Source organism: Neoarius graeffei, chromosome 10 (genome assembly GCF_027579695.1).
Source record: "Neoarius graeffei isolate fNeoGra1 chromosome 10, fNeoGra1.pri, whole genome shotgun sequence".
Taxonomy (NCBI): domain Eukaryota; kingdom Metazoa; phylum Chordata; class Actinopteri; order Siluriformes; family Ariidae; genus Neoarius; species Neoarius graeffei.
In genome coordinates this window covers 6,441,203-6,464,192 of record NC_083578.1, presented here as the reverse complement: position 1 = coordinate 6,464,192, position 22,990 = coordinate 6,441,203, and the positions used below count along the sequence as shown (strand labels likewise).

The window sequence follows — 22,990 nt, the reverse complement described above, 5'->3', positions numbered from 1 at the left end:
GAAATTATCCCTTATTAAAAGACTTAATGCAATCTCTCCCTGTGTCAACCCCTGATCAAAATATTGCCTTATTAGGTGATCGATTATTCCAGACATTCTAATGACCAAAGTTGCGTCTATACAGAATGAGAAATAGCCCCAAAGTCAGCATATCACAAGCTTCTTGGCGCACCTGAATGAACCATTTCTCAGCTGTTTACTCGAGATCTCGGAATAACGGTTTTGTTTTCTCGAGATCTCGAATTAGTTGTGTTGTTTTCTCGAGATCCTGAATTAATTATGTCGTTATCTCGGGATAACAAGGTGAATAAAAAAAGGATTATATGAAGGGCGTCTCTCGGCTTCCGTACTTGTGAAAAAATAAAACATGAAGATTTAAATTCAAGTCCTAGGATAGAGGAGAAAGTTTGTACTCCCTCTGCAAACATCTTGACACGTTTGTTTTATGTTTGTTCTAGCCACAATTCCTCAGTGATGTCATCTAAAAAAAAAAAAAATTAAGAAACGTAAAAACTCTTGTCTTTAGTCAGTCACTGTGTTCTTCATCGACACTAATCTGACCAAAAACACATTTTCTCATATCACATCATCCTTAAAGAGAGATTTTTGTTCAGAATTTCAAAACTATAAATACAAACTGCTACTTTGCAAAAAAAAAAAAGTGTTGAATTAAAAGCGACAGTATGAGAACACAACGTGGATTTTTGGAGATCTGATCGACTGCATTTGGAGTGAACAGGAAGCTGCTGTGACCGTCAGCGTCCTTCACTTCATTGTGATCGGCAAAAAGCTGCTGAAGCACGTCAACGTTTTCTCTCATTCAGATCAGATGTGAATATTTCACTCATGCGTCTGTAAAGCTGCAGCCGTCAGACACAGCGAGATGGAATCCAAAGGCAGGAGGATGAGGATGATGAAGAAGCTGTTGATCTGAGACCCGAAGCCAAAATTTGAACTCTGACCTCGAGTCAGTTCGATGCGATTGTCTTTATGAAACCAGTGAAGAGAGAAACGTTAAATATATAAATAACTGCAAGCGGGTAGTGTGGCACAGGCTCCTGCTCAGGCATGCTGGGAAATCTGCAGTGTGTGTGCGTGTGTGTGCGCGTATATGCGAGTGTGTGGGTCAGGAGTTGAATGAAGACCTGCGGTTCACTCCGGGTCCCTGCTTATCGTACTTGAGTGAGATGATGAGGAAGACGAGGAGTGTGACGCCCTGAATACCGGCCAGGAGGAAGAAATAATAATTCAGTGTGCAGTTGTTGATGTTTCCTACACACACACACACACACACACACAGAGAAAAAGAATTGTTATAACACTTATAAATGGCTCTCATAAAGAATTCATGAATATGCATGAGTATGCAAATTTACCCGATGGAGTGACATGACCAGTTGAGATCAGACATGACCACACACACACACACACACACACACACACACAAAAGCATGTCATTCCCCCAAAACTAGGGCACTTTAATATTTTCCTCTTGCCTCATCCTGACAGAAGGGAAGAAGGGATTTCCATCTCTCTCTCCCTCACACACACACACACACACTTTGAAACTTTTCTCAGAGTATCCGTTTGTTCACCAGGTTTTTAAATCTTTCATGGAACTTATAAAGGACACGCTGGATTTTTAAAGCGTGTGTGTTGAATATAGCGGTTTATTCCACAGCCAGGGCAGCAGCTCGTTTCTGATTGGCTCACAGGGGTGTGTGTGTGTGTGTGTGTGTGTGTGTGTGTGTGTGTGTGTGTGTCAGGCTTGTAGCACTCGAGTCTGACTCGTGCCCTAATTTTAACGACTCGTGACTCGACTTGGACTTGAGCACTGATGACTCAGACTCGTGCATTAACTGCATTCGGACTCGTAAATTGGAGACGAGGACTCGGACTTTTTCTTTATTTTTTGTAACATGCCATAATAATTTGGCGTAAGATATTTATAGCTACATTAAATTTTGTACTAATTTCGTTTAAGACTACGAAATTTTTGTATTTTATACGATTTTCTGCCACTTTTGCACCACTACGACCAGTTAATTCGAAACTACGAATTTCGCAGTGATCGGAAAAAAAAATCAGTTCGTTCCGCATTTTTGTTTGGTACGTTGAACTCCGCCATGATCGAAGAAAATTCAGTCTGTTCCGCATTTCCGGAAGGATGAAATCCGCGGGAATCATTCAAAGCTTTTGTGATACGTCGTCGCTGATTGGTTGATATTCGCTTCCGGGTTTGAGCTCGACCAATCAAAATTCGTGATAGTGCCGTCCGACAATGGAGAAGCCGAGCAAGAATAACCAGAAATTTAATGATAAATATACAGCAACATGGCCGTGTATTGTTCCTTCGCGAAAGGGGATGTATTTCGCACAATGCACGGTTTGCAACTGCGATATTTCTGTCCGGCACAGCGGACAATACGAAAACTACAGATTCTTCGGCCCCAGACTACAGACCTGTTTATTGAAAGGTTGGCATCTCTGTGTAAGTGTGTCGCGCCTTGGCGCGTGAATCAGATAGACTCTCGGGTGCGCTCTGGACAGCGCCGTAAACGACTCGCACCTGCACAGGATTAAGGTGCAATCAGTGCGCCAATATAAAAACTGTGAAAACACACTTACTTTGCGAAGTATTGAGTTGCGTTGCTGATACATTACCGAGCCTTATTTCCTTGTTTGGTTTCCTGATCCCTGTTTCTCGTCTTTGATTCTGCCGAGTCTACGATAGCCTGTTTGTGCCTCACTCGACCTATCGCCTGTTTCACTGTTTTACGATTTTGCCTGCCGTTCTGGATTGTTTACCGTCTTCACTTGTATTAATAAACACATCTTCTGCACTTCCATCCGTCTCCCAACCATCTCTGACAGAATCCTTCACACTCCCTGATAAAGAGAAGCACATTCACCTGTTCATACGGCATGTTCAGGAACAAACTAATGTTAATGGCACTGAAACAGACACCGTCACATGGTGCGGGTGGAGTCTTGGACTCGGACTCGACTCAGATCAATAATAGACTCGACTCGAAATTTTTTTAATGACTTGGACTTGACCATTGGGGACTCGAACTCGAGGTTTAGTGTATCTTGACTACAACACCGGTGTGTGTGTGTGTGTGAGAGAGACGTTATTATATCAGTACCTCCAAATCAGTGCTCATCATACAGTAACCATGGCAATGAATATAGTTGTTTAGAGTAAACAAACCCAGACAGTGTGAGAAGCCTGAGGTCCTGGAGGATGAAGCTGTTTGACAAAGTTTTTTTTTTTTACATCACTAATACACAGGGAAAATAAAACCTCATCAGTTTGTGTGCCACTTTTGTGTCGCTGCTGACTTCGAGCTGAACGACTCCCAAATGAGGCCAGAGTTAAAAAGGGCGATTCTCCTGTGAAGCTACATGAACAACAAGCACAAAAATGACATTTGCATTCCTCTCATGATAAAACACACACCAAACCGTCACTCATCAGCTAGCACACACACACACACACACACACACACACACACACACAGCACTAATCCCAGCCTAGCATATAACACGTATATCACTGCTTCCTTCTGAACATCCCTCCAACACCCCGCCTCGCCCCGCCTTGCCTCGCACCGCCTCGTCACCCTTGTGCTTTCCTGTATAGATAGGTTTTTTTCCCTCTCTATCAAGCTACAGTCATAAAAGAACATGGCGCTATATCACTCCGACACACTCGCTGGCGGGGAGATTGCTGGCGTTCCCCTCAGGAAAGGAGCCGTCACAGCTTTTTGGCCGCCGTTCGGCAGTAATGGAAAAATAAACAGAAGTGAGCAAAGCTGCCTCGCGACACAAACAAATAAATACAGGACGCACCGCTCAGGAGACGCACACGGGAGGGGGGAAAAAAACCAAAAAACACGGAGAGGGAATTTATTTTTACCTGAAACATGACTCTGTGTGTGTGTGTGTGTGTGTGTGTGTCTTGATATGAAAGACTCCACGCATGAAAGACTTAAGATTCTGTTGCATTTCTAGCTATTTCAGTGTGACAGAATGTGATTCTCCTTCCCTACCACACACACACACACACACACACCTTCATTAAGACTGAAAGAGGCCACACCTCTTCACTGGGGCTGATGCTGCGTTCATGTGCTATGGGAAGATGATATTTTCCAGTTGGGAAGTGGTATTTACCAGTGTGTTGTGTTCACAAATTAAAGATGGTGGACCAGATTCAGAATCAGGCCTGTTATTTGGCTAAAACAATTATAGATTGCCTTGTTCATCAGCTGCAGCAGGAATATGAGTTATCAAAAGTCAAAAGGTAAATAATGCTGAATATTTCCTGATCATGACAAGTAGAGATTTTCTTAACACACTGAATGCCACGCAGTTTTTGGAAATTTGGCTGTAGCCACAATGAGAGTAGCCAGTATCTAGATCGTTGTTGGCGTTCTTTGGACAGCCGCAGAATATTTTGTATTAGGCAATAGAGATCTTGCAGTCACGTGACCGGAAAGTACACAGCCGCCATCTTGTCGGTCAACAGCACAGCTGAATACTGCTGCACTCGTGTACAGAATGGATCAATTTCAACCAACAGACTACACGGCTCATTTTTCTAATGAACAGATAACTAGATATATGTCTAAAATAAACGATCTACAGATTAGTGACCCTTATGGCTTACCGGACATAGTTTCACGACCGTGTCAGTGGATATGGAACTGCCAGCGGAATACCCGGACGTGTATAATTACCTCATTAACTTTCCCTCGCTGTTCAGTGGTGAAGCACTGCGTGCTTATAAATCTCTGCACAGTTATCTTTACAGAAATTCAGGATTTGTCAGCGACTCAGATGTGGCATCTTGTAAACAAGAAAATGATCCTCACTGGATGGGTAAGTCACTTAAGTATTGAGTATAGCACTGACCAGCCGATTATAGAATAGAATAAGGTAATTCCAGCTGTAATTCCAAATCGTCCGTCTTGTTTACCTGGCGTTGGAGAGGTAGAGGCTTAGCAGTGGAGATTTGAGTGGCTGCTTTCTGAGCTTAGTCAACAGGCCGCTCTACAGCCTCACTTTTGCTTCCGCTCCCGGCGCCGCCTCCTTCGCTTTGCTTCCGATAACAATCCACGGAGACCCCGCTGGTCTCGCAATCTTGTCCGGAATGTTTTTTTTTTTTTTCTCGTCCGGAATGTTGTGCATGCGATGGAAATCGCTACAAACCGTCATTTTCTGCTGGAAACCAATGTCCAGTAAGTCCATACGGTTGTAGTGGATATTGAAGTCCGGTACAGACGAACAACACGCAAAAATACACACAAAAAACATAAAAACCGTGCACAGGTAGGGAGAGCTTGTAGCCACAGCCGTTGTAGTAGAATTGTATATAGTAGGGTTTTCCAGAAGAAAAGGTAGAAGCAGAAGTAGAACCAGAAGTAGAAGGCGGAAATATGGCGTTTGACCGACAAGATGGCGTCTGTCACAATCTGGATCGGCTGTGACGTCACATGCAAGTGCTCCATAATATACATATTATAATAATATAATATACATAACATGACTCGTTTAAAAGGTGAGAGTCAGCTTTCCGTAGGTGAAAACCACTTCTTTCTTGGTTCATAAGCTCGCCGCCATGTTGAAAAGGTTAAAGTTCATCTCATCTCGGCAACTCGTGTATCAAAATTTTCTACGAGTTGCCCAGTGGAAAATACCACAAGAGGGGGCGTTCATGTGTGCTTTCCATGTCGGCGTTTGGTATTTACCATAATTCCCATAGCACATGAACGCACCATGAGATACAGAGGCCATGCCTTCTTTCCCAGGATTCAGAACTATAGGCCACGCCTCCTTCACCAGGACTGACAGAGGTCACACCTTATTCGCTGGGACTGAGACACAGAGGCCACGCCTCCTTCACCCGGACTGAGACACCGAGGCCACGCCTCCTTTACTGACACTCCGACACAAACACGATGCCTCCTTCATCGAGACTGAGAGGCCACGCCTCCTTCACCGAGACTAGACCTATAGGCCACACCTCCTTCACCGGGATTGAGACACAGAGGCCATGCCGCCTTACCCAGGACTCAGAACTATAGGCCACGCCTCCTTAACATTTTGCTCATCAAACAGATTTTCATTCTTTTAATCCAATAATCTGCTTCTGTTTAATATTTCCTGCGTAATATTAATCTGTGTGTAACTAGCTGCTCATACACATTAATTAATTAATTAATTAGAACTGAAATCAGTCAGTACATCAAATCCAAAATGGCGGTGTGTCAGAGACCGTATGCGGTGATGTGGATGAGGGAACATGTGATGAGGTGCAGAGGGTCTGGACACGGATCAGTAAATATAATTCACTTCAAATGAGTTAAGAAAAAAAGAGACAAAAAAGAAAATTATTTCAGCAAATTATTCCAGTTGCATTACAGCGTTAGGAAATCCGCACAAACAAATAATTAAACCTGAGTGAAAGAATAAAACGCTTCATTAAGTTCCTGAGTGCTGTAACGTGCTTTTCCAAACTCCATCTTTTCACACGGCTCAGTCCTGCATGCTGGACGTCAGATGATGGAGTCACTCTGAACTTTTACTCCACACTGACTCGAAGCTCCAGTCACTTCCTGTCCGACATTTACTGTCCCTCACGCCGCCATTTCACTGAACTGAGACAATCTGAGTAGGACTACATGCTTCTGAGGAGGAAAACTGAAACATCTGAGCGGTGAAACCTTGAAAACAGTCTCTACAAAAGTTCTTTGAAGAAGCAGGAGCTGGAAACGTCACTAATCTGGGAAAAAAAAAAATTCAGTGGGATCAGCAGGAGCCTAAATGTGAACTTCCTGGTTGATGCTGATAAAACTTCATCTATTCATCATCCATCTATTCTATCTATCCATTAATCCATCCATCTACTCACTCACCTATCCAACTATCCATCCATCCTTCCATCCAATGGTCCAACTATCCATCCATCCATCCACTCACCCACCCATCCAACTATCCATCCATCCATCCATCCATCCTTCCATCCAATGGTCCAACTATCCATCCATCTACTCATCCATACATCCATTAAGCAAACCATCCAACTATCTATCCATCCATCCAGCCATCCATACATCCAACAATCTATTCCATCCATTCAGCCATCCATTGGTTCAACTATCCATCCATCCTTCCATCCATCAATTTATCCAACATTACACACAATCTGTTTATCCAACCATCTATGCATGCAGCAAACCATCCATCTATTCATTCATGCATCCAACCATCCATGCAGCGCACACATCCAGTACATCAACAGCGATCATCTATCCATCCCACTATCCATCACTATCCACTACCCATCCATCCACCTACTATCCTTCTGTCCAATCAACCACCTGCATGACCAACCATCCATAAATATAGCCACCTATCCAACTATCTCTCTACTCATCCATAAACCCATCCTCCTATCCAATCATCCATCCACTCAACCATAAATCTCTCCACCTCGTTAATCATTCATCCATTTACAGGCCATTCACCCAACTCTTTAACCATCCAGCCACACAGCATCCATCCATTGCCCAACGTCTTCCTGTACACGGTCACATTTTTTGTATTACACTAAGTAACTTTAAAAACGCACATTGATAAAACAGCACTTCAGGAAGCATGGCAGGCGATCCCACAGAGGCAGATCAATGGTCTGATAAGGTCTATGCCACGAAGAGTGAACGCCTTGTTGCAAGCAAATGGAGGTCATACACGATACTGAACCTGTAATTTCGTGAACATGGACCAACTGTCCCTTTGAATTTTTTTATTGTGAATTAATTCTTGAGTTTGACAATAAATGTCCTTTATCGATGTTTCAAGATGTGTGTGCATTACATACAATATCATAAATTTCAAATATATGCATGGATCTAAAGTGATATCGTGTTGAATTCCACTGTGCGTTTTTAAAGTTACTTAGTATATTAAATCTTCTTGGCATTTTGTTGGTGGTATTGTGTAATTTACATACGTTTAAAATGTCTGCATGTTAAATGCTGGTGTTCCTTTTATGTGACTGTTATTGGATTATAAAGTCAGCCCTCACTGTAGGACTGTGCTCAACATTAAATATATTTTGGATATAAACTTGACAGTCTGGTGCTTCTTCACTTAAAATAAAAATAATAAACTTGTCCTTTCTTCTTGCATCAGTGTCTCTCTCTCCTGACATCTTTCTCTTGCTCGTCTCTCCTGCGAATGAAGCTCTTCTTCTGGAATGATGGAGCATTCAAGTCCTTCCAGCACATACAGTAATCTACACAACCTTCAGACCCATCCATCTTCCTCTCCGTCTCTCTCCATCTCTCTCTCTCAGTGGGTAGTCGAGTAAAACGGCAGTGAATTCACGGATAGCTCACAGTGTGTGTGCCGTGTGCTCTCTGTTCTGCTGTGTGATAGGTGGAGGAGGAAAGTAGTGCACTCAGTAGGGAAGGTGTAAGCCTGCAGGCAGGAGTTTGTGCATCTGTAATCGATAACAGCCCAGGGGACGGACGGACGGACACACACACACACTGCCCTAATTACCATGAGCAAGAGGACACAGAGAAATAGAGAGGAATAAGGATGAGGTTTTGAAGATGAGATAAATACACTGCTCACATGGTTGTTGTTGTTAATAATAATAAAAAATATGTTTGGCAGGGGCGGCACGGTGGTGTAGCGGTTAGCGCTGTCGCCTCACAGCAAGAAGGTCCGGGTTCGAGCCCCGTGGCCGGCGAGGGCCTTTCTGTGTGGAGTTTGCATGTTCTCCCCGTGTCCGCGTGGGTTTCCTCCGGGTGCTCCGGTTTCCCCCACAGTCCAAAGACATGCAGGTTAGGTTAACTGGTGACTCTAAATTGAGCGTAGGTGTGAATGTGAGTGTGAATGGTTGTCTGTGTCTATGTGTCAGCCCTGTGATGACCTGGCGATTTGTCCAGGGTGTACCCCGCCTTTCGCCCGTAGTCAGCTGGGATAGGCTCCAGCTCGCCTACGACCCTGTAGAACAGGATAAAGCAGCTACAGATAATGAGATGAGATGAGAATTGAACTCAGGCAAGAGTTGAAATTCATAAAATATAAAAAGGGATCGTCTCATTAACTTTATCTGAAATTTTATAAAAAATAAAAAGAATTATTTCTGGTTAAATCTTGTGGAACTGTAGTTTATGGTGTAATTGGTGTGTTTCACATTCATTAGGTACCAATCAACTATCCATCCACCTGCCTGACTCTCCACCCAGCAAACAATCCATCTACTGAACCATCCTTCTTTCCAACCAGTCTACCTGAGCATCCATCCATCCATCCATCCATCCCCTACCTATCCATCCATCAATTTACTCAACCATCCATCCATAAATCCATCTGTGGCAGTGGTGGCATGGCCAAGCAGCAGTCTATGAATGGAGGGCGGGGTCGGGGAAGGTAAGTGGCTAAGTCATTCCACCTGCTGTCAATTAACGTGTATGTTTGTTACAGGGACGGAGCACAAAAGAAGGGAGAGAGCAGAGAAAAGGGGCGCCTTCCCAACCACAACGCATGTGTGAGTGAGTGAAGGCAAGCAAGCTGAAAAGCCAAATAAAGTCTTTGTGTGTGAACATCAACTCTTGCCTGCCGTGCTTCTGTGCTCCACCCACATCAGGAACTGTTACACCATCCATCCACTTACCCAAGCCTCCATCTATAAATCCATCCCTTACCTATCCATCCATGCATAAATCCATCCACCCCATCTATCCATCCATCAATCCATCGACTTACCTAGCCATACATCCATCCCCTATCTATCCATAAATCCATCCACTTACCCATCCATAAATCCACCCCATCCACTTAACCAACCTTCCATCCATAAATCTATCCCCTACCCATCCATACATTCATTCACCAACTGCCCATCCACTCATACATCCACCCACTTACCAACCCATCTGTCCATAAATTCATGCACACATCCATAAAACCGTCCACAAATCCATCCACCCATCCATCCACAAATTCACCTACCTAACCATCCATCAATCAATCATTCCGTTTATCATCCAAAACTCCCAGCAGCCAGTAGGTCCAGATCAACACGAGACCAGACCAACACTACTCCCTGTTCTGACTCCACACCTTTCTCTATTAGTTTTACTGCAGTTACTGAACAATATGTTACAGCTTTAAAGAGTTAAACATCGCTGTCATGTTTAATTATGTGCGTTCTGGCGATAAAATTAGCAAGCCAGCTGTTCAGAGAGAAAGCTTCTCTATAAGCACATGGCATATTAACGGCTTGTATTTTGAAACAAAGTGTTGCTGGCATTTAATAGGTTGCTTGTTGCTGTTAACAAAATTGCACAGGAAACTAGAATTTTCTGTGAAGCTTCAGTGTGCGCAAGTCAACAATAGCCGTTAACTAAAATGCAAAGCAACACAAAACATGACATTTGTAAGACTGCATAGACGAAGAAAAGCTTTAAATGTGAACTATATTTATCATGACGTGAAAAACATGAAGTGATTGCGAGAGGTTGTCCACTATTTACAAAAATCACTCCTCCTCCTACAGGATTGATCGGATTTCAATCAAACTCCCATACAGTGTTCCCCAGGTGGGTGTGTATAAAAGTTGTCAAGATGGTGGCACCACCTTCCATATTTACGATTTTATGGGCGTCTGAAATTTTTGGGTGAGTCGTCACATTAAACGCTACTCTTCGTAAACTGCTGGGACATTTTCAGTGAAACTCAACCAGAAGACTCTAAAGATATATTCCAAAAAGAATTGTTCACCAGGTGGCGCTACCTGCTATGGATGAGGCTACAGAGGGGTCATATTCAATTTCACGAAAATCGCTACTCCTCCTACAGGTTTGATTGGATTTCGATCAAACTTGCACACAATGTTCCCCAGGTGGGTGTGCAGAAAAGTTGTCAAGATGGTGGCGCCACCAGTCGTATTTACAATTTTATGGGCGACCCGTCATATTAAACGCTACTCTTGGTAAACTGCGAGGTTGTTTTCACTGAAACTCACCTAGAAGACTCTAAAGACATATTCCAACAAGAATTGTTCACCAGGTGGTGCCACCTACACAGAGGTCATGTGTAATTTCACAAAATTGCTACTCCTCCCACAGGATTGATCGGATTTCAAACTCACGCACAACAGCAGTGGCCGGTATGAGCTCTAGCCTCACTGAGGCTATTTTTTTTCTTCATAGTTCGCTCAATGATTCGGTTATCAGCTGTTGTTGTTTTCCTTGGCCAATCTGTTCCATGTCTGGGTGGTAGTACGGTACATCAGTGATTTCTTTCTTTCTTTCTTTTTTTTTTTTAAGGACATTCCAATTTGTTGTATTGGTGCCACCCAATGTTAGTGCAGTGGCTCAGATCGATTTCCCTTCTTTTCTCAGCTTCAAAATGGCTTGCTTTTCTCCCACAGGCAGCTCTCTGGTCATTATGTTGGTTTATCTTTTTTAACAAGAAATGCAGTCTTCATAGGTGAAACCCAGGGCTCAAACCAAGAGTAAACATTCATAGCTAACAGGATGCGCCTGGGCACCAAGGTACACCCGTCAGATCCAATATTTTTGATCACTTGGAAAATGGGTGCGTTCAAACAAAAGGTTCTAAGTTGTTTAAAACATCTAGATGCAACTATCAGTAAACGAAAGCTAAAATATCAATCTATCATTTTCATCTTTTGACCCAAAAGTCTTCAGTGTGTTGCATAAACAAAGACTTGGCCTTGCCCTTCTCATACGTTCAGAGGGGACTGTATTGTTTCCAGGATACAATATGAGAATCTCACTGACAATGATCACTTACTTAAGGCGAAAAACAGGTCCGATCATGCCTTTTCTTTCTCTCATCCCTCCTCCAGCCCTGTGTGCATCTCTGAACCCTCCCCCTCATCCATTCCCCAGGATGTTTCCTGCAGCATATTACTCGACTTAGCCCTCCACCTCAATCATCATTCATCAGCACTGCTTAGAGGAGGACGTGGCTCTGGCCATGCAACTCCTAGCTTTAACAACAAACAAAACCATCTCACACACACACGCACCTCTGTAGAAGCCAGCGAACTTCTCAAAGGAACCAAACAATTGTTAAGTCAGTGTCATTTGTTTCATAACAAGCTTCATTTCCTTATTTAAACGTATTATCCCTGGACACTGACCTCCTGGAAGAGTCTCGAGCTCCTCCACCCGGCCTTCCTACTGAAACCACGGAAAATACTCTGGTGCTCGTCAGCCGAGATGGCTCTTACGCAACGAGGAGCAAATTAGGAGTTTAATCACAGCCCTGTCTGAACACGAGCCATGCGGACTCGCCTGCCCACTCAGCTGGACGAGAAGCGCGAAGTCACGCTCATTAGCCAAATCACCCACAAACTCAACATCTCCACTTCACCTATCAACACACGGCAGCTGCTGAAGGGGGGAAAAAACAACAACAAAAAAACCCCATAGCTGCTAAATCAAAGCCATTGTTGCAGACATAATGGTGAACTAAGAGCACTTTGAAGGAAACAAACTTTTGTTGGAGGGAAGAGGGGAAAAAAATTGGGATTCAAAAATAGAACCGTTGCTCAGATTGTGAGGAGTTTTAATCAGTTTGTCTCCTCTGATACGCGGGATAAAATGTAGAATCATTTCTTGCGATCTCACACACACACACACACATTATATATATATATATATATATATATATATATATATATATATATAAGTGCTGTCAAGCGATTAAAATATTTAATTGCGATTAATGTCGTGACTGTCATAGTTAACTCGCGATTAATCGCAATTTAATCGCACATTTTTGTCACATGAAAAACCATTGTAATTCTCTTATCAGCATAAAAAAGTGAATGGGCTTGCTCACCGTTCGAACTACGGGGGTACTCGGGGGATCCGAGATCCCCTGAAACAGACATGAGATCCCTTGAAAACATGATTTGGGAAATGTTGGCGGGTCTCTAAAATATTGGCAAAATGATGTTTATTGACATAGCAATCGTGTGTAACGGGAAGCATTTGCATATTCGAAGTGAGCGCGCGATGGAGATCCGCGCTCTGAGACAAGCGCAAGCACCCCCTCCCCCCCAAGGGAAAATAAGGGACCCCCCCCCCGAAAATATCGGCATAGTTCGAACACTGGTTGTACCAATGTTTTTTTTTTTTTATTGCAGAGCATAACACGTCTTGTCACAGCCACTGCAAAGTCGGGCTGGAGCCGCCGATGGGAAAACGAAACCTAAGCCGAGCACCGTGGCTCTTCGGGGGAGGGCAGAGGACTCTGGCTGTGCGGGGTGTGGCATTACAGTCTAGCTGCTATCGTTTTTCTAAACAAAGTCTCTGTTCCAAGTTCCTGGCAGTTTCAAAAGCTTATGAAAACCTACATCATGTCACAGAGCGTTAATCTCGCGATAAAAAAATTATCGCTGTTAAAATTGAGTCAAGTTAACGCGTTAATAACGCGACATTTTTGACAGCACTAATATATATATATATATATATATATATATATATATATATATATATATATTAGTGTGGGATAGGCTCTGACTTGCCTGTGACCCTGTAGAACAGGCTAAAGCGGCTACAAATAACGGACGGATGGATGGATGGATATTTACTGTAATGCTAGTTCATAATGTGAATTTGTGTTTTAGCCTTTTTAGTGCTAATTTATTCATGAGCATATATATGTAGGTAGGTAGGTGTATATATATATATATATATATATATATATATATATATATATGTGCGCACACGTACACATACATAGGGTTTCATTGCTTTTTTTTATATAGTTGATACGTGTTTTAAGTTGCCTTTGTTTCCATTTCGCTTCAGTGTTTGTTGAGCGTTTTTATCATTTCTGTGTTTACAATATCGCTAGTTTATCGACATGCTACTTTGTGTTTTAATATAACTGTTTACTGTAATCCTGTGATGACCTGGCGACTTGTCCAGGGTGTACCCCGCCTCTCGCCCGTAGTCAGCTGGGATAGGCTCCAGCTTGCCTGCGACCCTGTAGGACAGGATAAAGCGGCTACAGATAATGGATGGATGGATGTTTACTGTAATGCTAGTTCATAATGTGAATGTGTTTTAGCCTTTTTAGTGCTAATTTATTCATGAGCATGCTCAGATTAATGCTAGTTAGCTTACCTGGCCGACAGGTGATGAGTTTATGCCATCATGTGTTGTCCATAGTCATCTACATTTCACAAAAATCGCTTCTTCTCTCTCAATTCTTCACTGATTTTTATTCTTTTTGGCAGGAAGGTAGGTCTGCCTGAGGGGCATATAACTTCTACCCAGATTTGCTTCATTACAATTATTAATGAAGTTATGGACTAATTAAGCATTAATGAGCAGTTCAACAAAAATCACTTGTCCTCGGTCAATTCCTCACCGTTTTGGATTCTTTCTGGTAAATAGGTCGGGATTCCTGGGGTGGATATCGCTTCTATATATAGCTTGTAAATAGTGTATATAGCTTGCAACATTTATTGCCCACTTTAGATCGTTCCTTCTGGACTAGACGGGGCTGGAGTGAGCTACGCTGTCACTGATGGTCTGGTTTATGGTTTAACTCATTTTGAGGTTATTTAGTGCTAGTATGTCTTTTAGCCATACCGTGAGTTGGTGTAGTGGTTAGCGTGCTGTGTCCGCCTCTCGATCGGAAAATCGTAAGTTCTACTTGCGGATTGGGTCATACCAAAGACCATAATAAGAATGGTACCTACTGCCAACTGGCAAGGTGCTGCAATACAGATGTGAGTAGGGAGTCGAATTCTCGCAGTTACCAGAGGACCAGCCCCCCACTGTAACCCTAGCGATGTAAAAGGCGAGAGGCTGAGGGCTATAGAAACGGAGACTGGCGCCACCCAATGTGTCTCGTGGCATGGGAAGGACTTTGATCTTGATTTGATATCTTTTAGCCTGTTTAGTATACTACTAAACAGCTAGTTTACAGACTGACCTGATTAATGCTAAAATGCTGCCTTATGGATTAGCCCGTTTACTGGTGATCTACTGTAACTACACTGATCTGAGCACAGAATGACAGAATGTGCAGTACCCAGAGATGCTGCACGAAACTTCAAAATGTCCACTAGTCGTGCACAGAACAAAAGAAAATCCATCACCTGTTTGTTCCCAAACCAAACTCCTGGACCATTCTGGGAGATGTATGAATTCCAACCGGACTGATATTTTAGGCCTCGTAAAGAGGTCATGTCCGGAAAAAAGAGGACGTCTGTTCACCCTTGTGTGACTCCTGAGCTCGTCTGTTAAGATTAGAACAGGAAGTGAGCCTCAAAGTGCAAAAAATACTACCACGGGACCTGATTTCGACTTTCCACAAAAGATCCAGGCCTTTGCTCTGACCTGCGCAGGCCCAGACAGGTCAAACCGGCTGACTCACACTGTGGGAGAGAACGTCTGCAGGTTCCGGTGGGCTTTAGTGCTCATGGAAAGATAACAGAGCAGACAGAAAGCTTCAGAAACACTGCAGAAAGGTGAAGCGGAAGATATCAGCGCTAAAAAAGAGAAGATGATGAATAGTAAAGACTTCTGCACACAAAAGGATTTAATGGATGACGAGAAACAAAAGATTTAGACATTAGGGATGTAGATATATAATACAGTGTGCACGAGTGAAGCCATCACTCCAGAGTCACATCCTTCAGAAGTATGTGCCCCGTTTGACCGTGCAATAGTCGATTATTTTGTCTTCAAGGTTAATTATTTTAGCTCTCATTTCCTATAGCAGGAATAACCTTGAAAATATGTAGAGCACAATGAAAGTGTGGGGAGGGGGGAAAAAAGGCGTCCTCACTAAAGGTCTTAATGGCTGAGAAAATCTGTTTGGGTCTGGTGCAGAATGCTCGTCTGTGTTTTCTTTTAATAGACACGCCCAAAACACTCCTTCACTCCGTTCTCATCCGAGTCTGTGCGAAAAGGAAAACGTGGCAGAATCTAATTAGTGCCCAGATACTTTACAGTGGGGGAAGGGGAATCAATTACTGTCCACTAGGATGAATTTTGACTCAGAATTATTGATGCTGCTCTGGATCCTGGATAAGTAATTAATTACCAGCTTTACATAATGAATTAATTGGAAATATTTTCATCACTATCCACTATGCATTTTACGGCCCGCGGGCCGCATCCGGCCCTTTGGGTCATTCTGACCGGCCCGCGTAAGGTTAATTAGAAATTACAAAATAAACGTATTTTCTAATTTTACCTCATGCATGGACTGAATGTGCATTGCTTTTATTTTGAAGTTGTGTTCAACAAAAACGCAATGCGCATGACATGAAATCCCACGAAACCTAATCCCGCGATAACTACTTCCGTAATTTGTCCAGACCAACCACAAACTTGTACGTCATCCTTCAAACGATCCAGCCAATCACATAGTGTGACGTCACCAGCAGGCGCCGGAGCCCGAGCCGATCTGTAGATCTGATTCCTACACCGAATCGAAGTTGTTGCGAGCAGATCACAAGAAGACTTTAGTCCCCAAAATGTCCGCTAAAAAAGAAGGGTAGATGCCGAATGCAGGGCTTTCAACAAAACATGGACTGCTAAGTATTTATTTACTGAAGTCAGAGATGAAGCCGTGTGTTTAGTTTGCGGAGAGCAGATCGCAGTGTTCAAAGACTACAATTTGAGTTGGCATGACCAAATGAAAAACACCAAATGAGGTGATTAGACTACAAATGTGGGCATCATTATTATAATATGATGTATCTTGCTTGATATTTGGAGTAGAAAGACGATATTGTGATGTCTTTATTGTGTTTTGAGGTGAATGTGACTGAAAAAAAAAAAATGGTACAAACGTTCACATTTTGTGAACCATTGTTTTGGGAAATTTGATTGAATAAATGACATTTTTTTGTAAGGCAACCTCGTTTTTTTCCCCATACTCTTACCAGTCTTAGCAGCTTGTAAAAACAATGTTATTTACTGCTTTATATAAAAAATACAATTAATATTATGCAGAATTTAGTTCAGCCTTTTGGTCCGGCCCTCCACTAAATTTTCTGTTTCTCGTGTGGCCCCATGGAAAAAATAATTGCCCACCCCTGATGTAAGGTCATGCTTTGAATGCGCCACATTCATAGAACTGTACGTAACGCTAGCTAAAGCTTCTAGGTAGTGATGGTCAGCTGAAAAACTCATGATGGCTCATTACGAAGAAAAAACAGCACACCTCAGGCGCTCGGCCGTTTCCTGCGCTGCAAATCAGAGGTGGATTCCATGTCTTTATAGTGTTATAATTGAGCTAGCAAGCAAAAAACAAACCAAAGGTCAGGCTAAGATTGAAATAACGAGGCTAATGTGCAGATCTATTTCAATGTACAGTGGCATGCAAAAGTTTGGGCACCCTTACTGAAAATGTCTGTTACTGTGAATAGTTAAGTGAGCAGAAGATGAACTGATCACTAAAAGGCATAAAGGTAAAGACGAGACATTTCTTTTCAGTGTTTTCTGCAGGATTTGTGTTTTATTTTTGTTTTGTACAATCGGAGAGTGAAAAAAGAAAAGGAACACCATGCGAAACTTTGGGCACCCCAATACATTTGAGTTCTCAGGTAACTTTTCCCAAGGTTCCAGACCTTTAATTAGCTTATTGAGCTGTGGCTTGTTCAAATTCTTCATTAGGAAAGGTCAGATGATGCAGATTTCAAAGCTGTATAAATTCTCTGACTCCTCAAACTTGTACCTACAATCAGCAGCCATGGGCTCCTCTAAGCAACTCCCTCGCATTCTGAATAATAAAATAATTGATGCTCATGAAGCAGGAGAAGGCTACAAGAACATAGCAAAGTGTTTTCAGGTAGCTGTTTCCTCAGATCGTAATGTTATTAAGAAATGGCAGTTAACAGAAACAGTGGAGATCAAGGTGAGGTCTGGAAGATGAAGTTAACTTTCTGAAAGAACTGCTCGTTGGATTGCTAGAAAGGCAAATAAAAACCCCTGTTTGACTGCAAAAGACCTTCAGAAAGATTTGTGACCCCTCACCGAATCCAGGGACGCATGTCGGCCGAAACGAATCCGAGATAATCGCAAAAGAAGCATTTTTTTTTTCGAAATTTGTGATTTTTGTTTTTTTTCCATCATGTGCAAGTTGAGATCTTGAAGAATGCAATCAGTGTTTCAGATAATAGATTGTTTTGTTGGAAAAGCATACATTTTTTGTTGCAAATTGTCTTGTTTTTGTCAGGACTGTAGCCTGCTGGGGGTGTGTGGGTAAATTACCATATGGGCCATTCACGTGATGATTTAAGTCTTTTTTTTTTTTTCGCCAATCAGCTGTATGATACGAGCTGAGCTCGTGGCTACTCAAGCTGCATACAGGTGTGTGATTTCACTATGGAATGAGTTACTAAACAGAACGCAGAGGAGCTGAAACACCGCGAAGCAAACAGACACACGGTATTTACATCGGAGATCACCATTTCTAGCAAAAAAAACCGCAACCTCGTTTTCCAGATTGAATGGAATATTTGAATGATCGGATGATACACGGACCGTTCTAGGATTACATTCCATCGGAGGCATTGGTGTGTGCAAGGCGCCGTTTCTCTTTCTGATGGGGTGAGTTTATTAATCTAAGGCTGTGTGGTTATTTTTGCATGTAACGGAGAGTGTTGTGGTTTGGTTAAGCCTAGGTCACAACCGGACGTACGATTTTTTGGCCGTGCGATTTTTGGCGTTTCCCCAAATCGCTGCATTTTTTTTTTTTGTTCACGGAGAAAGACGCACGTTGGCCGTAAGTTTGTCTTGCAACCTGAAAAAAACGTAAGCGCCCGTAGAGTTTGACATGACAACGAACCTCTGCGGCCGGTCTACGGCTCGAAAATCAGCACATCACACGCGCTCTCGTGCGTTTCACGCGCGCCCTCTGTGCGTTTGTTGCGGTTTTTGCATGTAGACCGGCCGTAGGAGCACATACAGCCGGTTGTGACCGAGGCTTTACATGAAACTAGCGTTGTGTTAGTTGTGTCATCATCGTGCTATCTTTCTTTCTTACGGTGTGAGTAATTTTTCAACCACAAAACATTAAAGTATACTTTAGGACTTATTTTTGTACTTCATAATTGTGTTGGGCATACTTTGCATGGAAGGAAAATTGACGTGGTGATCTTTGTTTACATGAAAGTAGCATCGTGCTAGCTAGTAGGGGGTAGGGCTTTCCTTAATGTCATGCAAATGAGCACCATTATGTGCCCGCCCTGCACCCAGAGTAGCTGAGATGGAAAACTTTGAGGGCGATTTTCTCCCTTTTCTGTTTTAAGAGGTATACACTTTCAAAAGGCCACACATTCTTCAAATATTGTCAGATCTCCACATGGAAGGCATCATTGGAAAGCTTAGAAACTGTACTTTCTGAATCTGTCAATAACTCAAAATGCCCCCGGGCAGACATGTGTCCCTGGATTCTGTGATCTGCCACATTTAGCAGACCCTGGAGTGGTGGTGCACTGTTCTACTATGCAGCGACACCTGAACAAATATGACCGTTCCTGCGTCCGAGCCACAAAATTCAGCGTCTGAAGTTTGCAAATGAACATCTAAATAAGCCTGATGCATTTTGGAAACAAGTCCTGTGGACTGATGAAATCAAAACAGAACTTTTTGGCCACAATGTACAAAGGTATGTTTGGAGAAAAAAGGGTGCCAAATTCCAGGAAAAGAACACCTCTCCAACTCTGAAGCATGGGTGTGGATCCATCATGCTTTGGGGTTGTGTTGCAGCCAGTGGCACAGGGCACATTTCATTGGTCGAGGGAAGCATGGATTCAAATAAATACCAGCAAACTCTGGAAGCAAACATCACACCATTTGTAAAAAAGTTGAAGTTAAAAAGAGGACGGGTCCTACAATAAGACGATGATCCAAAACATACCTCAAAATCTACAATGGAATACCTCAAGAGGCACAAGCTGAAGGTTTTGCCCGGGCCCTCACCGTCCCCTGACCTAAACATCATTGAAAATCTGTGGATAGATCTCACAAGAGCAGTGCATGCAAGACAGCCCAAGAAACTTGTAGAACTGGAAGCCTTTTGCAAGGACGAATGTGTGAAAATCCCCCAGGTAAGAACTGAAAGATTATTAGCTGGCTACAAAAAGTGTTTACAAGCTGTGATACTTGCCAAAGGGGGGGTTACTAGCTACTAACCATGCAGGGTGCCCAAACTTTTGCTTCGGACCCTTTTCCTTTTTTGTCATTTTGAAAAAAAGATGAAAATAAAAAATTGGTTTTGCTTAAAATATAAAGGGAATGAGTCGTCTTTAACTTTATGCCTTTTGGAGATCATGTCATCTTCAACTTGCTTAAAGGGCCCCATACACGTTCAAAAAAGTCGTCAAAATTTTGTATCAAAATTTTGATATCAAAATTTTGATAGCAAAATGTCCACACACGATTCAATGTTTTTTCTATCAAAAATTCAGTATTGTCAAAAACTTTGACATGGACGCAGCAGTGGCCGTAGCACTTGTGTTCGCTTTGGACAATGAACCGCCTCGGCACCGACGGAAATGGTCGAAAGACTGGTTTTTGAAACGGCGAACGTACGGTCACGTCAACCTCCTCAGAGAACTTCGTCTCAAAGAACCAGAGGACTTCCGTAATTTCCTTAGGATGGATGCCCCATCCTTCGATGAATTATTGGACCTTGTCAAGCCATTGATATTGAAAGAAGACACTGTGATGCGTTCATCTATACCACCGAGTGAACGCTTGTCCATCACACTGAGGTACCTGGCATCTGAAAATTCTTTTGAAGACTTGAAATTCCTGACTGCAACGTCTCCGCAAGCAATTGGAAAGATCTCATCTCATCTCATTATCTCTAGCCGCTTTATCCTTCTACAGGGTCGCAGGCAAGCTGGAGCCTATCCCAGCTGACTACGGGCGAAAGGCGGGGTACACCCTGGACAAGTCGCCAGGTCATCACAGGGCTGACACATAGACACAGACAACCATTCACACTCACATTCACACCTACGCTCAATTTAGAGTCACCAGTTAACCTAACCTGCATGTCTTTGGACTGTGGGGGAAACCGGAGCACCCGGAGGAAACCCACGCGGACACGGGGAGAACATGCAAACTCCGCACAGAAAGGCCCTCGCCGGCCCCGGGGCTCGAACCCAGACCTTCTTGCTGTGAGGCGACAGCGCTAACCACTACAGCACCGTGCCACCAATTGGAAAGATAGTTATTGAAACTTGCGAGGCCATCATCTTTTGTCTGAAGCATCAACAAACAATAAAGGTGAGTAAACTTTTATTCAAGAAACATTCATATTATGTTTTAAATTTATGAACATAAAAATAAACTGAACATATTTATAGTATTTTAAGTATAAAAATAAATTGAAAATACGCACTGTCTGTGGCAATCTGAGTTCGATATTACAGGATCACGAAATCATGTGCATACTGTACATGAACAATCTTGACATTATATCAATATTGACACACCTCATCTTGGTATGTCATGAAAGTCAAGCATTGGGATCGAAACTGCTGAAAAATTCCGACATTTCGGTTTGGTCACCACCCGTTTCCGGTCGAGAGAAATGCCTGCCCTGGAAATTGCTCATGAAAGAAGATGTAGATTCAGGCTGAAATGGATAGTTGCCAAGTGAACCCTGGGGGGTACTGCAACGACTACTGGATGGAGTGGAGGTTTCGCAATTTATTTGCACCGAATTTCTGTGCAGCGTGCCACATCGACCTTCAAACAGTATGTCGTTTATGGCTTTCTTTGCAAACAGCGCTTGTCTGGTATCCATATATTTCAATTCATGTGCCCATGTCTTGGCTTGGTTGAGGTACTCGTCATCCGGCTCAGTTAAACGTGCTTTTGCCATGGACAGCAGCTCGGCTTTCACAAGCCCCCCCCCCCCCCCACACGCATCAATAATTTGACAACTCTTCAAAAAATATCAAAGTGATTTGATATGTCAAAATTTGGGTTCAAAATTTTGACATCAAATTTGACATCAAAACACCCTACACATGATCAAACTTTGTATCAAAATTTTGACGACTTTTTTGAACGTGTATGGGGCCCTTAACTGTTCACAGCAATTTTGACTAGGGGTGCCCAAACTTTTGCATACCACTGTAAGTTTGGACTGCTAATTCAGATCCTGAATAGACTTTAGGAAGCAGTGAAAATGAAACTCGGTATTAAAATGGTGATTAAAAAGGAAGTAATGAGACATGCTGGAAAACTTAAAATGTCAAATAAAAGAGGTGCAGGGACAAGTTCATACGGTAAACGAATAATCTCGAAGGAAATGTTTTCACAGGCGTCAAAGAAGTGAATTAATAGTGTAATAAAGATAGATGGGTGCCAATACTTTGCACAGAACAACAAAAGGACTACAATCAGAAATGTACGAATCAAAATGATCAATATGTTGCATAAACGTGATTAGCTAGCATGTTTGACAGCGTATATGTGCCATATAATTATGGTGATTTATGTGCAGTGTTGCCATGGCGATTAGTTTTACCTCAGGTTTTTTCTTTTACCTCAGACGTTTGGAGCTAGCCACAGTCGCTGCACTGCTATTAAATATTTCCAGGCTGCTGGAGCAGAGAGTAAAGCTGGATTACTGTAAGCAGGTGAGATGGAAGAACAGGACGTCTTTCTGTCTCTGCCTGTGGCTTCGCTGTAGCGAGCGAGCGAGGGACAGAGTTAAGACACACAGCGAGCGAGCGAGTGAGCGAAAGAGAGAGAGAGAGAAACTGGAGGATTTGCGCTAGCTTGGCCTCTGCGTAGCATGCAGTGTGTACGCAGATGATTAGCTAAGCTACAGCACCGTTAGCAACTGAAAATTGGCTTCCGGCTCCAGAGCCGAGCGCTAAGTCAGCATGGCTGGCCGTGTGTTATTATCTCAGAGACGTTTCCCCGCTGATAAG

General features: G+C 42.8%; 1 protein-coding gene across 2 annotated transcripts in view; it reads right to left on the bottom strand.

Moving 5' to 3' along the window:
* Window positions 1–270: 270 nt before the first annotated feature.
* The window catches only part of slc15a4 (solute carrier family 15 member 4), an 82,912-nt gene continuing 60,192 nt past the window's right edge, over window positions 271–22,990 (bottom strand). For both annotated transcript variants that reach the window (XM_060931175.1, XM_060931174.1), the window contains exon 9: window positions 271–1,272. In XM_060931175.1, coding sequence (XP_060787158.1) covers window positions 1,127–1,272 — 146 coding nt within the window. In that variant the 3' untranslated portion in view covers window positions 271–1,126. The remainder of the gene's footprint in view (window positions 1,273–22,990) is intronic.